General features: G+C 65.0%; 1 protein-coding gene across 1 annotated transcript in view; it reads right to left on the bottom strand.

Annotated features, from left to right (window-relative positions):
* KCNQ1 (potassium voltage-gated channel subfamily Q member 1) overlaps positions 1–13083 on the bottom strand; it is a 313789-nt gene that overhangs the window by 62019 nt on the left and 238687 nt on the right. The window contains 4 exon segments of the mRNA NM_001444834.1: positions 5941–6002; positions 6813–6859; positions 7572–7666; positions 12301–12376. Coding sequence (NP_001431763.1) covers positions 5941–6002; positions 6813–6859; positions 7572–7666; positions 12301–12376 — 280 coding nt within the window.

Here is a 13083-nt window from a genome sequence, read left to right as displayed (position 1 = left end):
AAAGATTTGTAGGGAAGAGTTCACGGCAGCATTGACCATAGTAGCCAAAAATTGGAAACAGTCCAAACGCCCATCAGCTGGCAAGTGGCAAAGCAAAACGCGGTTGATCCACTCAACAGGATGCGGTGGGGCATCAAGGAGAAAAGAAACGCACGCTGCGGCCCAGGTGACTCTCGGGAACGTCCCACTGCGTGAGCAAAGCCAAGCACACGACACTGCGCATCCTCGGATTCCCTTTACCGAACATCCAGAAAAGGCGGCTTTCCAGCCTTACAGAAATGAAGGGATACGGAGACAGGATGCAGGTCCGCGACGGACGGGGGCTGGGAGTGGGGGCTGGCAATGCCTGCACGTGGGACTGAGGGGGTTTGGGGGGTTGAACATGTTTTAAAACTTAGTTTTGACAATGGCTGCACCTCACACTGGAAATTTGCTAAAATACGTCGTCTGCCTCTACATCAGGTGAATTTCATGGCACGGAAATGATCCCTCAAGAACGCTTAAACAGCAAAAAAAGAGGTTACAAGCAAAATTAGGTCTGTACAGCAACAATAATGGACTGGAAGGGAAAAAGCACCACCCGAGAGAGAGCGGGTGCTGTGTAATTAACCACATTGAAGCCGGCAACGATACATCAGGATCCGAATATCACCGGCACCAAGTCGTAAGATCTAAAAGCATGCAGAGCAGGACACGACAGGAACGCCCGGAAAACAGAAAGAGCCTCCGCAGGGGTGGGTACTTCAACGCGGTTTTCCGTCACGATGGGTCAAACCGATGGAAACTTCCCAGCGAGGGAGCAGACCTCAGTAAGACAGTCAATGAGCTTGTCCTGCAGAACGAAACGCTGTGCCGACAACCTGAGAATACACGTGGTATTCACGTACTGCCGGGACGTTTGCAAAAACGGATGACATGTCCTCCTTGTAAAACACATTTCAAAATGTTTCAAAGGACTGATGCCGTACAGATCCCTTTCTCTGACAGGAGGGCCATGACACGAGAAACCTCCCACCGTGGTCGGAAGGACAAGAATCAGACTGCTGACGAGTTCCTGGGACCGACAAGAAGTGGTAAGGCAGAGGAGCTACATATTTAAGGGACTGAATGTTAAGCCAAAATGCTGTGCAGCAAAAGCTGGGGGACACCAAGTTTGGTGGCCGTTGGAGAAAAGCACGTCTAGCCTTTCAAGGCGCCCTCTGGAAAGCCTTACGTAAGCATCCTACCTGAGAAGTTAAGGAAGAATCCAGGAAGGCCAAGCAAGCAGAAGGAAACACAGAGAGAAGCGAACGGAAGAAAAAAAGCCGCAGTAAAGGGATGGGCAAGGCCAGACGTTTATTGAAAGCATTCATAAGACCGGCAAAGAGCTGGCAGGCCCGACCACCGGGGGGAAACGTGACGGCACAGACGAATAATTCTGGCAATGAAAAAGGCGCCTTAGACCACCGATGACGCAGACGCTCAAATGATAATAAATGCCGGTAACGGTGAAAACGAGGATGGAATGTACAAATTCTCAGACTGTGCGACGTCCCAAAATTGACACAAGATGAGGTAGAAAACCCCATCCGTCCCGTCACCATCCGCGCCACAGACTCGGTCTAAACCCCGCCCACGAAGGACTCCCCCACGCCGGGTGGCTGTACCTGCAAGGGTCCGCCGACGTTCAAGGGGAAGAAAATCCCAACTCTATACAAAATCGTCTAGAATGCAGCAAAAGAGGGAACCCTCCTCGACGGATTCTGGGGGGCTCACACATGCCGGACCCCCAAACCCACGCAGGCCAGTAGAGGACACATATGTATCCCACACGCATTTACACACGGACACAAAAATTCTAAAGAACACATTCGCAAGAGGGCTTGGGCAGCGTTTACGAAAGAATGTACCATGTGAAGGCCTGGGATGTGAGGGGGAGAGGCCGGAGACCACATAGATGTCTGGAAAAATAATCTAACCCACAATGATAAAGGCCTGAACGCAGCAGGGAGCGTGTGCAGCTGGCGGGTAAGGGTGAGTGGCTTCGCGGGCGCTCTCGGGGAGTGAGCAGGGGAGTTGCTGGGCTGAAATGCCTCAGGGTCCTGCCCTTTGTCTGGGAGGAGGAGGAGGAGGAGGACAGGGCAGGCGGAGAAGGGTCCAGGGCAGGTGCCAGTCCTGGGGGACTGGGCCTGCCTGGTCCAGGGCAGGGCCTGGGGAGGTGAGATGGCGGGGGCCTGGGCTGGAGGCACTCCTGTCGAGCAGAAAGGTATGCCTGGTCGGGGTTCTAGGATGGGGTCGGGGGGAGGCCCCTTCCCACCCACGTCCTCTGAACGGGGCCTGGAAACCCAGGACACCCCGTGTCCGGCTCTGAGCCATGAACGTTTCCGGCAAAAACAGAGAAGAAAGAAATTCTCCCAGCCCACTGCACGTCTCGTATCAGCAAAAGCAGTGTGAGCTGAGCTTGCAAAATAAACAGGACTCAATGTAAACACTGCAGCAGGTCCTGGGACGGAGCTAAGAATACACACTGGGGGAGGAAGGTGGGGGCAGCCTTCTCCATCGGGTCCCCAGAGAGCCACAGGGACCTTGCCTCTGGAGCAGCCCTGGTGGGGGAGGAGCAGGAGGCGGCAGGGGGGCGGGGGGGCGGTGGTGGGTGCAGAGCAGCCCAGGCGGGGACCTGGGGGCAGGGGCCAGGTTCCCAGGACCCCTGCCCCCAGGGCCCAGCCAGCCTCCTTTCCTGGGGTCGGAATCCGTGTGGCTCCCCGCCCCGGCCCCCACCTCCGTGCTCACTGCCGGCCCCGTCTCCATCAGACCCCTTATGTTTATGACACGCTTTTCTGGTTTGCTCCGTCTCGCTCCACCTCGGCGGCGGCCTCTGCCGGGACCAGCTCTCTGCTTCTCTAGGCAACGGCTCAACCTCTCTGGGCCTCGGCGTCCCCACTTGTAAAAGAGAATTCACTCCGGCGAAGGAGTCCTTCCCAGAGTAAAGGACACAGCCGGGAAGGGAACACGGCCCGCAAGAGGGGTTCACGCCCTTTCCTCGCAACAGAAGGGGGCCCGAGGGTGCCCCAGGCCTGCAGCTAAGGGTGCGGGGGTAGGGGGGCAGGATGCTGTTTCTGCTCACCCCTGGAGCGAGGTGGGGGTGGGGTGCAGGGAGCCCCAGGAAGGGCGAGTGGGGGGCTCAGAGTTGGAGCACGAGCTGCGACGAGGCCGCAGGGCCCGGTGAGGAGGGTGCAGGGCCCTCCACCCATGCGGCCTGGTCAGGAGGGGGCCCTGGCCAGGGGGCTGAGGCACCCCTGAACAGGCTGAGTTCCCTGGGAACGCCCCGATCCCCAGAATGATCCGCTCCCAAGATGGGGGGCGGGGGGCAGCCGCTCTGCCTCCCGAACGCCCCTCACACGCTCCCTCCGAGCCTCCCGCCTGCGCCGAGTCGCTGGCCCGGGAAGGGACCCCCGTCGCAGCCCAGGGTCCGAGCTCAGATGAGGAAGAGGCTGACTCCAGCGGGGCCAGCTCCCTTCCGGCCCGAGGCCAGCCCGGCGGGGCTGGGGGAGGCCCGGGGGCCCTGGCTGGGGCGGGCGGGCACTGCCACGGCCGCAGGGCTGCCGGGCCTCCGCGGGCCGGGCGGCTGCTGGACTTCCTGCCCCCAACTTCCCGCAGTCAGCAGGACTGCGACGGGCTGGTTTACGGTCCCGATGGCCGCAGTGATAACTGCGATAGCGTGGGGCCCGGGACATGCCACTGTGCCCTCTGGGCCCGGCAGGGCCCTTTCCCAGGGTCCGTCCCCGAGGGGGCACCGGCCAGCGGGGGGGGGACTGGGCAGGCGGAGCTGGATGCCGGCCCACAGCGGCCTCCGCCCGGGGCCAGCACGTCCCCATGGGGGCAGGGATGCAGCGGGGGCCCCCGCCTGCTCCTGCCTCGAGACCCCAGGCCGGCAACTGCGCCTCTCGAGCTGAACAAGCTCCTCGGAGCCAAAAGTGGGACGACGAGGACACAGAACCCGCTTCCCCGACTGCATGTGTGCGGCCGCCCTGGAACCCTCACTCCCCAGCAGCAGCCCCTCCCCTGGGCGCAGAACCTGAGGGGCGGAGGCCTTGGGGGGCCTTGATCCCAAGCCTTGCCCCAGGGACCAGGGACTCCAGGAAACTCTCCCCTTTGTTGTGCAGACCTAGGACACATGGGCTGGCTCTGCCCCCACCCCCCCCCCCAAGGCCGGCACTGGCTCCACCTTGGCGCAGGCCACAGACCTTGCGGGCTAAGGGTCCTCAGAGGCCCCTCCGGCTGCCAGATGGGCCCCCAGGGCCCCTTGTCTCCTACACACCGTCACCCCCAGATTACACCAGGCTTCCCTCTGGGTTTAAAGCAGCGGCCTGTCCCGAGTGTGGGCAGAGCTGTAGAAAGGCCTGGGACAGCGGGCTGGGGCAGAAGCCCAGCACGGGGATGCGTCTGGACAATGGGACAGCGGGGGGGCTCCCAGTGCTGCTGGCTGGGGGTAGGCTCATCCGCCCAGGGACCACCGGGACCCCCGCCAGTGGTGGGGGCCAGTCAGCCAAAGCTGCCTTGGCCAGGCTGTCCCAGGGCTGGGTGAGGTCAGGATGGGGGGCCTGGGACCCTTACCCAGCTCTGCCTCCTTTGATGTCTGGAAGCCCCCCGCACAGGGCGCCTAGGCTGCTGTACTGGGCGTGGCCACCTGCTGCCTCTCTGGTAGGTGCCAGCCCCGAGTCCCCGGTCCCACACATGAAGAAAAACCAAAGCCCAGGGAAGGTCCCTTTCAGCAGAGAGGCAGAGCCCAGGGCTGCTGAGCTCTGATGCTGCCCGGCCTGGGAGCTGACCGACCCCATCTCGGTTCCCATCCTGCCAGGCAGGGCGTCTGCCGCTGGACCATCCGCCTGGGCAAAGGTGAGCCACCTGCCCTGCTCAGGCCTGTGCTGACCAAGGCGGCCAGCCCTTGGCAAGGTCAGGCTATTGGCGTCACCCAGCCCGAGGGCCCTAGGCCCCCAGTGAGGGCCCCCCCCCGGGGGGGGGGCTGGACAGTGGCCCTCCTTCTCTGCCAGGACGGTGGCCTGCCCAGGCCAGGGAAGGCTGTGGGTGGGCAGAGGGTGATGCCGGGGGCCCAGGCCAGGGTGGGTGGGGCAGGAACCGGGAGCTGGGTGCTGCCTGCCCGCCCAGCTGCAACAGAGATGGACATGGGCCAGGGCCCAGCGTTGCCCAGGAAACCAAGCAGCGGCCGCACTCCCTGCCCAACCGAAATTCTCTATTTTTAGCCCGCAGCTACTTTCTGATAAAGTCCCTGTAGGTGAACGAATGAGCTGTCCGGCCAGATAACATTGCACTTCAAACCCCGGAGACTTGAAAGGGCAGCCCGGCTGCCCCTCCCGTTCCCTGGCACCTCCCGCGGCTCCCAGGATGCCCCTGGGAAGCGGCTGCAGGCCTGGGAGGCCGGGCAATGGGCACGGAGCCCAAGGCTGTGCGGGACGGCGCCCTGGAGCCGCAGGAGCACAGGCATCTGTGGCCCACCCGGACTCCCGGCAGGGTCTCGTCTGACACGCCACAACTCCCCCTGCCATCGGGACCCCACCGTGGAGGGTCCCGGAGCCCGCAGCCCCTCCTCCTCCCATGATGTACCCCTGCGCCTCTGAGGTCCGAGCACCCGCGGGCTGGGGGCACTGCCCACCTCAGCCTGTGCTGGGCCACGCAGCCCCTCCAGGGAGGCCACTTGTCAGAGGCCTAAGACCCGCCTGGCCGTCCGCGCCCTCCTCCCTGGGGACTGCACGGAGCCCCGGGTCAGGGAGGCCACGCCGAGCAGGGCGGGAAGAGGCGAGGGGGAGACCCAGACACCGAGGGCACCATCTGGGCCCCTGGGCAGGGGACAGAGCTGAGGGGTGAAGTGCCGCGCAGACGGCGCTGTCCGGCCTGAGGACGCTGCGAGGACGCCGCCCGCCAGGAGCGAGCTTGGGGGCCTACCTTGTCCTCCACGCGGTTCAGGCGGGCGCCGATCGTGTTGCTGCCTCGGTCCTTGACCTTCTCTGTGGGGGGGGGGAGCACCTGGATGAGGGACGCCTGGCTGCACACGGGGGGGGGGGTGGGCAGGGGACCCCGACTGGGCCCCAGGAGAAGGTGACGGGCTGAGGGCTGAGAGTCAGAGGCCGGAACCTTTGAGGACACAACTCCCAGGCTCGTCTGCGGGGACACCCTCAGGAGGCACTGACCTGTCCCTGCCCCACCCTTCCCAGTCCTGTGACCTCGCAGAGCCTCAGAGGACAGGGACGCACCCTGCCCGGGGGCTGCCTGGGATGGACCCACTGACCAAAGGCAAGCTGCCGCCCCTGGGGCACTCGCTCTGGCCAGCACGCACCTGTCATCCCTGTGGCCCACATCCCTGAGGGAGCTTAGCTTCCCACGTGACCTCGGAGCAACCCCAAGACCTGGCCCTGCCCTGGCCTCCCCGGGGTGACCCCCCAGCTCCCACTGGGGGTCATGACACATGTGCCTCGGAGCTGGAGACCCTCCGCCCCCCGCTGCTGCCGCTGCCGAGGCTCTGGCCGGGCACCTGCCCCCGAGCCCACTCCAGGCGCCTCCTTCCCACCGTCATGTGGACCGTCGATGGCCTGGAAAAGCTGCCACTCACGGGGACCCACGTGGGTTCCGGCCCGAGCTCAAAACCCCTCTAAGGCACAGTGGAGGCCGCCTTGCTTAGGGAGGGCCTCCCTGGCCGCCCCTTCGGGCTTCCCTGCAAGTCATGCAGTTTCAGACGACGGGAGGAGGTGGGCACGGGGGTGGGGGTGGGGGTGGGGTGGGAGGAGGGCCCGGCCCGGGCGCTCGATGCAGAGACCCACCTGAGCTGGAGATGAAGAGAGCAGGCCTCCCAATGGACTGGTCCAGCCTGCAGGAGGGAGACGGAGACAGTGCACGCTTGGCCTGGGCACTGCATGGATGCCCCACCCCCCAGAAACCTGCCAGGCGCCTCCCAACCCCAGAGGCCTGTGCTCCCAAGAGGCCTGGTGGGGCTCAGAGGGGAAGGGCAGCGGCTGGGCCATCCCTTCGTCCCCCTCCCTGGGCACGCAGGGCCGCACGATCGACAAGAGTCCCTGGCTGCTTCATAAATGGCCCAGGCCAGGTGTCCTGACCGGGTTCAGAGGCAGGCGTGTAAGCGCCCCTCCACAGGCGAGCCGGGTCAGGGCTGGGTGGGCTTCAGGTCCCCATCGTAGGTCGGGAGGGGCACATCGCCCAGCCACACCCCGAGCCACTCGGAGCGCAGGGCCCAGGCCGGCCCACTGTGGACCACGCTGCCTCCGTGGGGACGAGCCTTGCAGGCTGAGCCAGCAGCCGGGACACAAGGGCTCCCAGGTGTCAGAGTGCGTGGGTCCAGAGGTGGGGCTGGACCAGGCGGGGTCTCCCTGGAGGTGGTGTCTCGTGGGGCTGGACTGGCTCACAGGGGTGGGGTGGGCTGGGCTGTGACGGGCCTGCTGCTCCGAGACACAGGTGGGCGTGGGGCAACCCCAGCACCGGCTCCGCCCTGCCCCGTCGGGGCGGCACCTGCCCCGCCCCCTGCCCCGCCCCCCCCGCCCCGCCCCACCTGCCCACGCTGCACCCACCTTCGCTGCAGCTCCTTGATGCGTACCATGAGGTTGAGGTGGCCTTGGGAGTACTGCTCTATGACGTCCCGCACGTCGTAGGGCTTCCGCGCTTGCTGCAGGCCGGAGACACGCGTTACCCCCTCTGTGCCCCAGGCTGCTCTACGAGCAGACGGTGAGGTGCCTGCCTTCCGGGCCCCGTCAGGATTGGAGGAGCTGCCCCACGAGGCACGATGGGCAGACCTGACCCAGGGCACACAGAGCGGCCGGGCTCGCCACCCCAGGAGCCGGGCGACCCTGGGCTAGCTCTGCCTCCCTGGGCCTCAGCTTCCCACCCGCTCACCCGCAGGGACCTGCCCCCTCTCCTTGGCAGGCCACCAGTCCCTGTCTTCAAAGTGCCCTGGAAGAGCTGCGGGGTCGGGGGGTGGGGGGCACAGCTGGGGTCCCTGGCCAGGAGGGCACAGCCTGTGCCACCACCTGTCTGGGCTCAGGCTGACCCTCCACACGCTTGCTGGCAGGCGCACCCCCTGTTCTCACCGTGGGCAGGGGGCCCGCCCTGCACCCGTCCCGGTCAGTCCCCTGAGCTGAGCCGAGGTGGCCTGAGGTCACCGCTGAGGCCTGCTGGGGGACAAGCCTCCTGCTGGGGCTCAAGGCTGCCTGGGGAGAGGCTGGCAGGCCTGGGGCCATGACCCCAGAGCACAGGCTTGGCGCCAACTCGGAGCCCATAAATGCATCCTGGACTCAGGTGAAACCACGGCAGGGAGTGAGGCTTCTCACGGTGTCAGCAGAAGCTCCAGTTGCCTTTATGGCTTTATCCCCAGGAGCCCACAGCCAGAGGGTCTCGCCCAGATAGTGGCGGGCTGCCTGGGGGTGGGGGTGGGGGTGGGGGTTGATGGCTCAGGAGGCCTTTTGCCTACACTCACAAGCTGGGTGGGGACACAGACCACCTCTGTGGGGGGATGCAGGGAGCTGGGCTCGGTGGGGTCCTCCTTAACCCTGAAGGGCCCACGTTAGTGAGGAGCTGGGCGTGACTGCCTCTTGCTGGGGTGTGTGGAGGGCCTGCAAGACACGCCAGACAGCTCAGGGCAGGCGGGGAGGGGCCAGGGGTCAGAGGATGAGACGGAATGAGGCGCAGATGCCGCTGAGGGCCAGGGCCAGGCCTCAACCCTGGGCACCCCAGGGGACACGTCCTCTTGGCCCACCTGGGGTCTACCTCTCCTGGGCCGCCACCCAGAGACGGGCTACCCTAGGCTCAGGGCATGGCCACCTCTGCCTTCCCGGAAAGACAGGGCGCCAACTGACAGCAGGGTCCCGCCTCCGTCTCTGGGGGCCGTCAAGGCTGGCAGCTTCACAAAGTTCTTACCAAGACCTGCATCGTCCTGGACCCCAGGACCCCCAACGCGGCAGAGTCCTCCTCCTTGTCAGGACCCTCCAAGGTCCACCGGGGCCTCACCCGTAACACCCAGCCCCCCTCCGGGCACCAGGACCACCCCGCGTCACCCTGCAGCCTACATGCCAAGGCCCGTCCCGGGATCACGGGGTCGGGCGTGGCCGGGACTGCAGCAGGTGCTCTGAATCACCACGTGCTCAGCTTGCTGACAAGCGTAACTGTGGGCTCGGGGACCCGCTGGTGGGACCAGCATAGGGCCGGGTCGTCCCTTCCGTAAGACGAGACGAGGGCGCCTGGCTCCTTCTGGCCTTAGCGCACACGGGAGGGAGGAGGTCTGAGCCGTGACGTCAGCCTCCGCGGGCCACGGGGCTTTGCGAGGCGCGTGGCACCTCCGGGCACGCCGGGCGATCGGGGGCAGGCCAGCAGTGGGGGAGCTGGGGGACTGGCTGGGTTCAGGGGCCTGGCCTGGCATGGAGCGGGTCCCTGTGTTGCTCTCCAGACACGTGGGGGCCCATGGGGTGCTGCGTGCAGGTGAACGTGGGCGCCGGCGTGTGCGAGGAGCTCCTGTGTGCACGAGTGCAGCCACGTGTGCCCGTGGGAAGGCGTGAGAGGACAGGTGACAAGCGTGGGCGGGGTGTGTGTGCTCACACATGTGTGTGTCAAGGTGGGGCGGGGCCCATGAGCCGGGCCGCCCCCACGTCATCTGCTCTAGGGTGTAGACAACAAGACGGTCGGCCTGACGGACACCCCAGGCCGGGGGCCCGTTGGGGTCCCAGGCCCCTGGGACTCAGCGTGGAGCTGATGAGCCCCCAGCCCGGCGTCGGGCCAGTGCTCCTGGAGGCCGCTGTCGAGGGGCTGCCCGGGGCCTGGCAGAGAGAGCATCTCAGTTCTCGAGCTAATTTCCTCTGGCGGCGGCGGCCGGAGCCGGAGATGAGCCGAGATAATGCCGGGCTGTCCAGACTGACCAACGGTGGACACGGGAGTAAAAGGCAAACTTGAAGGGCTGAGAGGCTCTGGCTCCTCTGGCCAGACACAGGGGCGGCCAGCTGGGTACTTATCGGCCAGCGAGGCAGGCCGGGGGGGCCACCCGCCCACGTCTGCAGCCCCTGAGGGCAGAGGAGGGGTGGGCGAGCAGGCAGACAGACAGACAGACAGGCTGCTGGGGGAGAGGGAAGGCAGCCCTGACAGCTGGGCCTGGGGGGGGGGCCACCCTGGAGCCACTCCCCTCCTTACTGCTGGGGACTCACCCACCGCTTCTGTCGCCATGGGTCCCTTCTAGAGGGAGGCCCCTGCTGCCCCTGCCCCAGCTGCTCCAGGCCACAAGGGCCCACAGGTGAGGCCCAGGACAGCCTCCCCTCCGGCCTGGCTCCTCTGCACCCAAGGCAACCTGGGCAGCTCCCGGGGCACCTCGACTCAAAAGGCTCACCTGGTTTATCCAGGGCCCCCCAGGGTCCTGTGCCCAGAGAAGGGGCAGGGAGCGGGGGAGGGTGCTACCTGGCCTCCTCCCAGAGGCCCCCCACCTGGGGCCACTTGCAGGACCCTGGCCCGTGTCCTGAGGCAGAAAAAGGAGACCCTGGGCCCGGATGGGAGGGCAGGCATCACCAGTGCCCGTCTGCAGGGGGAATCTGTGGTCCCGAGCTGGCAGCTGCCCATGTCAGCCCTGAACTGGGCCTGCCCTGAGCCTCAAGGTTCGGCCTGTCCTGCTGGCTGCCCCAGACCCTGGCAGCTCCCCCAGGAAACCTGGTGTCCACCTGGTCTCAGCCCTGCTTGTCCCAACTGTGCCCCAGGTCATGGCCTCTGCCTGTAGGGGTCTGCTCCGAAACTGCGGTGGCCCAGCTTCCCAGGCTGGGCACTGTCCCCATCCTGGAGGAGTCCCACTGACCCCACTGCTCCCCCAGGCTGACGTCAGTCACTGCCAGCTGCTCTCCAGCAAAGGTGATACTTCTTGGCCCTTCCCAGGGCCTCCTCTGCTTTCAGGGACATTCCTGCCCTGCCCTGACCCTGAGGGGTCCCCTCCCCACCAGCACCACCAGGGCAGCCGGGCCCTGTGGGCAGGAGCGGCCACAGAACCCGGAGGACCTCCATCTGGGCCATTGCATCTCGCCCAGAACATCGCTGGGCAGACCTCCCGGCGCCTGCGGAGAACAGCACTCACCCCGACGCTTTTGTTTCAACAATGAGACGTCCCAGGCCCTGGCGGGAGTTTGGGTCTGCCTTGGCCCAGTTTGGTGGGGAGAGGCCTCCCCTGGGCTGCAGGCAGACAGACGAGTGGGCAGCAGAATGCCACGAGGGGACTGTGTGCGCACACCACCCGGCCAAGGGGGCCACACGTGTAGGCAGGGGCTGTCCTTGGGGCTGGGCCAAGCGCAGCCGTGTCGTGGCCCAGGCCATGTCGTGCCCAGGCCGTGGGAGGCACACGGGGATATGGTCCTGGGCCAGCCCCTCGGGTCCTTGTTCCCATCACAGATGGGGGACAGTCTTCCTCAGGCTGCCTGGGGTGGGGGGCTGGTCCTGGCCCTGTGGCCCGGGTGGGTGGGGGCTGGGCAGAGCCTGTGTCAAGCCTGCAGCCTGGGGAGGGGCCACGGTCTGGAGCGGCCCTAGAGGTCTGGTTCTTGGCCCAGCCTTGCTGTGACCGCTCCGGGGGTGTGAACAAGTGACCCCAGCCCCTCCCTGCTGGGGGCTGTGAAACAGGCCCCCGGGGCTCTGGATGTTGCTGCTGGCTCCAAGTGACCCTCAGCCATGACTCCATGTGAAAGTGAGTGGCCAAGCCTTCTGGAAAGAGAGTGACCTTCCCCAGGGCCCCTGCGGTCGGAGTGAGGGCTGAGCGGGACCCCATGCCTTGAACGGAACCCCATGCCCTGAACGGAGGACGGCCCCCACGAAGGAAGAAGGGGGTCCCACCTGCCACCAACAGGCTTGCTCTGGGGGCCTTAGGCTCTGGGGGGGCCTTTCAAGGGGCTACAGGAGGCCCACCCCGGGAAGGAGCTGAGGGGCAGCCCCCAGCCCCACCCAGTCAAGGAGACCCTACCCCATGCCAGGGCACAGAGCAAGGCTGGGTCTCCCCTCCGTTCTGACACAGGGTGGGCGAGGGGGGATGGAGCCCTGGGCTGGCCGGGACTGGACAGAGGCTCAGGTGCGTCCCCCCCCCACTCCCTCCAACGGGGAGGGCGAGTGAGCCCCCAGCTCCGCATGCGTCCAAGCTCAGGGAAGCCCCCTCCAGGGCCTGCTGCCTTGGGGATGGATTCTGACGTCATCGCGGGGTGTTTGAGGGGTGAGGGGTCAGGTCTCAGATGTGGCGGGCTCCGGGCAGGCGAGGGGCGTGCGGCTGCTCCAGGGCTGAGGGCTGAGTGCAGGGCTCACCTGGAACTTCTTCTTGGCCACGAAGTACTGCATACGTCGAATGACCTTGATAGTGGCCCGATGGTGCTCCCGGAGCCTGCAGGGAACAGCAGGGAGGAGGTCACGAGGGGCCCCTGGGAGCTCACCCCACACCCGCTACTGTCAGAGGCTGGAGGCTGCCCCAGCGGCCCCACTGCGCGTGGGCTGGGTCCTTCCAGGAGCGAGGATGTTCGGTCCCCCCGGGGTGGGGGGCTGCACCACCACATCCGGGCGCAGGAGGGGGCCGGGCTCAGTGGACGGTACCACCACGAAGCCGCCTTCTAGCTGCCAGAAGGGACCGTGCGCTAGAAGAGCAAGTGCCAACGCATTTCAAAGAAAGGAAGTCACAGACTTGGGTTCTCTGGTCGCAGTGAAATTAAGCTAGAAATCCACAGGGAAAAGATAACGGGAAAATCCTTAAGTGTCTTGGAAATTCATCGAAATATCTCAAGGGTCAGGGAGTCGGCCTAATGAGACTTGGAAAATGTCTTGCACTGAATATCAATAAAACATCACGCATGACAACGTACAGCTAAATAAGTGCTCAGTGGAAACTGCACGGCCTTAAAGGCACATCTTAGAGGGGACGCTGAAGTCCGTCTCAAGGAGTTTTAAAAAAAAAAAAACCAATAAATTTAACTCAAACAAGGCAGATGGGAAGAGAGAAAAAGATAAGACCACAATTCAATTCAATGAAAGAAGGAGCATTTTGTTAAGGAAAATCAACAAAGCCAAAGTTTGGTTCTCTGAAGAGACCGCCTAGAA

The sequence above is a fragment of the Sus scrofa genome, chromosome 2, assembly GCF_054392235.1.
Source record: "Sus scrofa isolate SSC_HxYL_T2T_F1_AM1 chromosome 2, Sscrofa_HxYL_maternal_Yorkshire_Landrace_v2.0, whole genome shotgun sequence".
Taxonomy (NCBI): domain Eukaryota; kingdom Metazoa; phylum Chordata; class Mammalia; order Artiodactyla; family Suidae; genus Sus; species Sus scrofa.
This window is presented reverse-complemented; position numbering and strand designations above follow the sequence as displayed.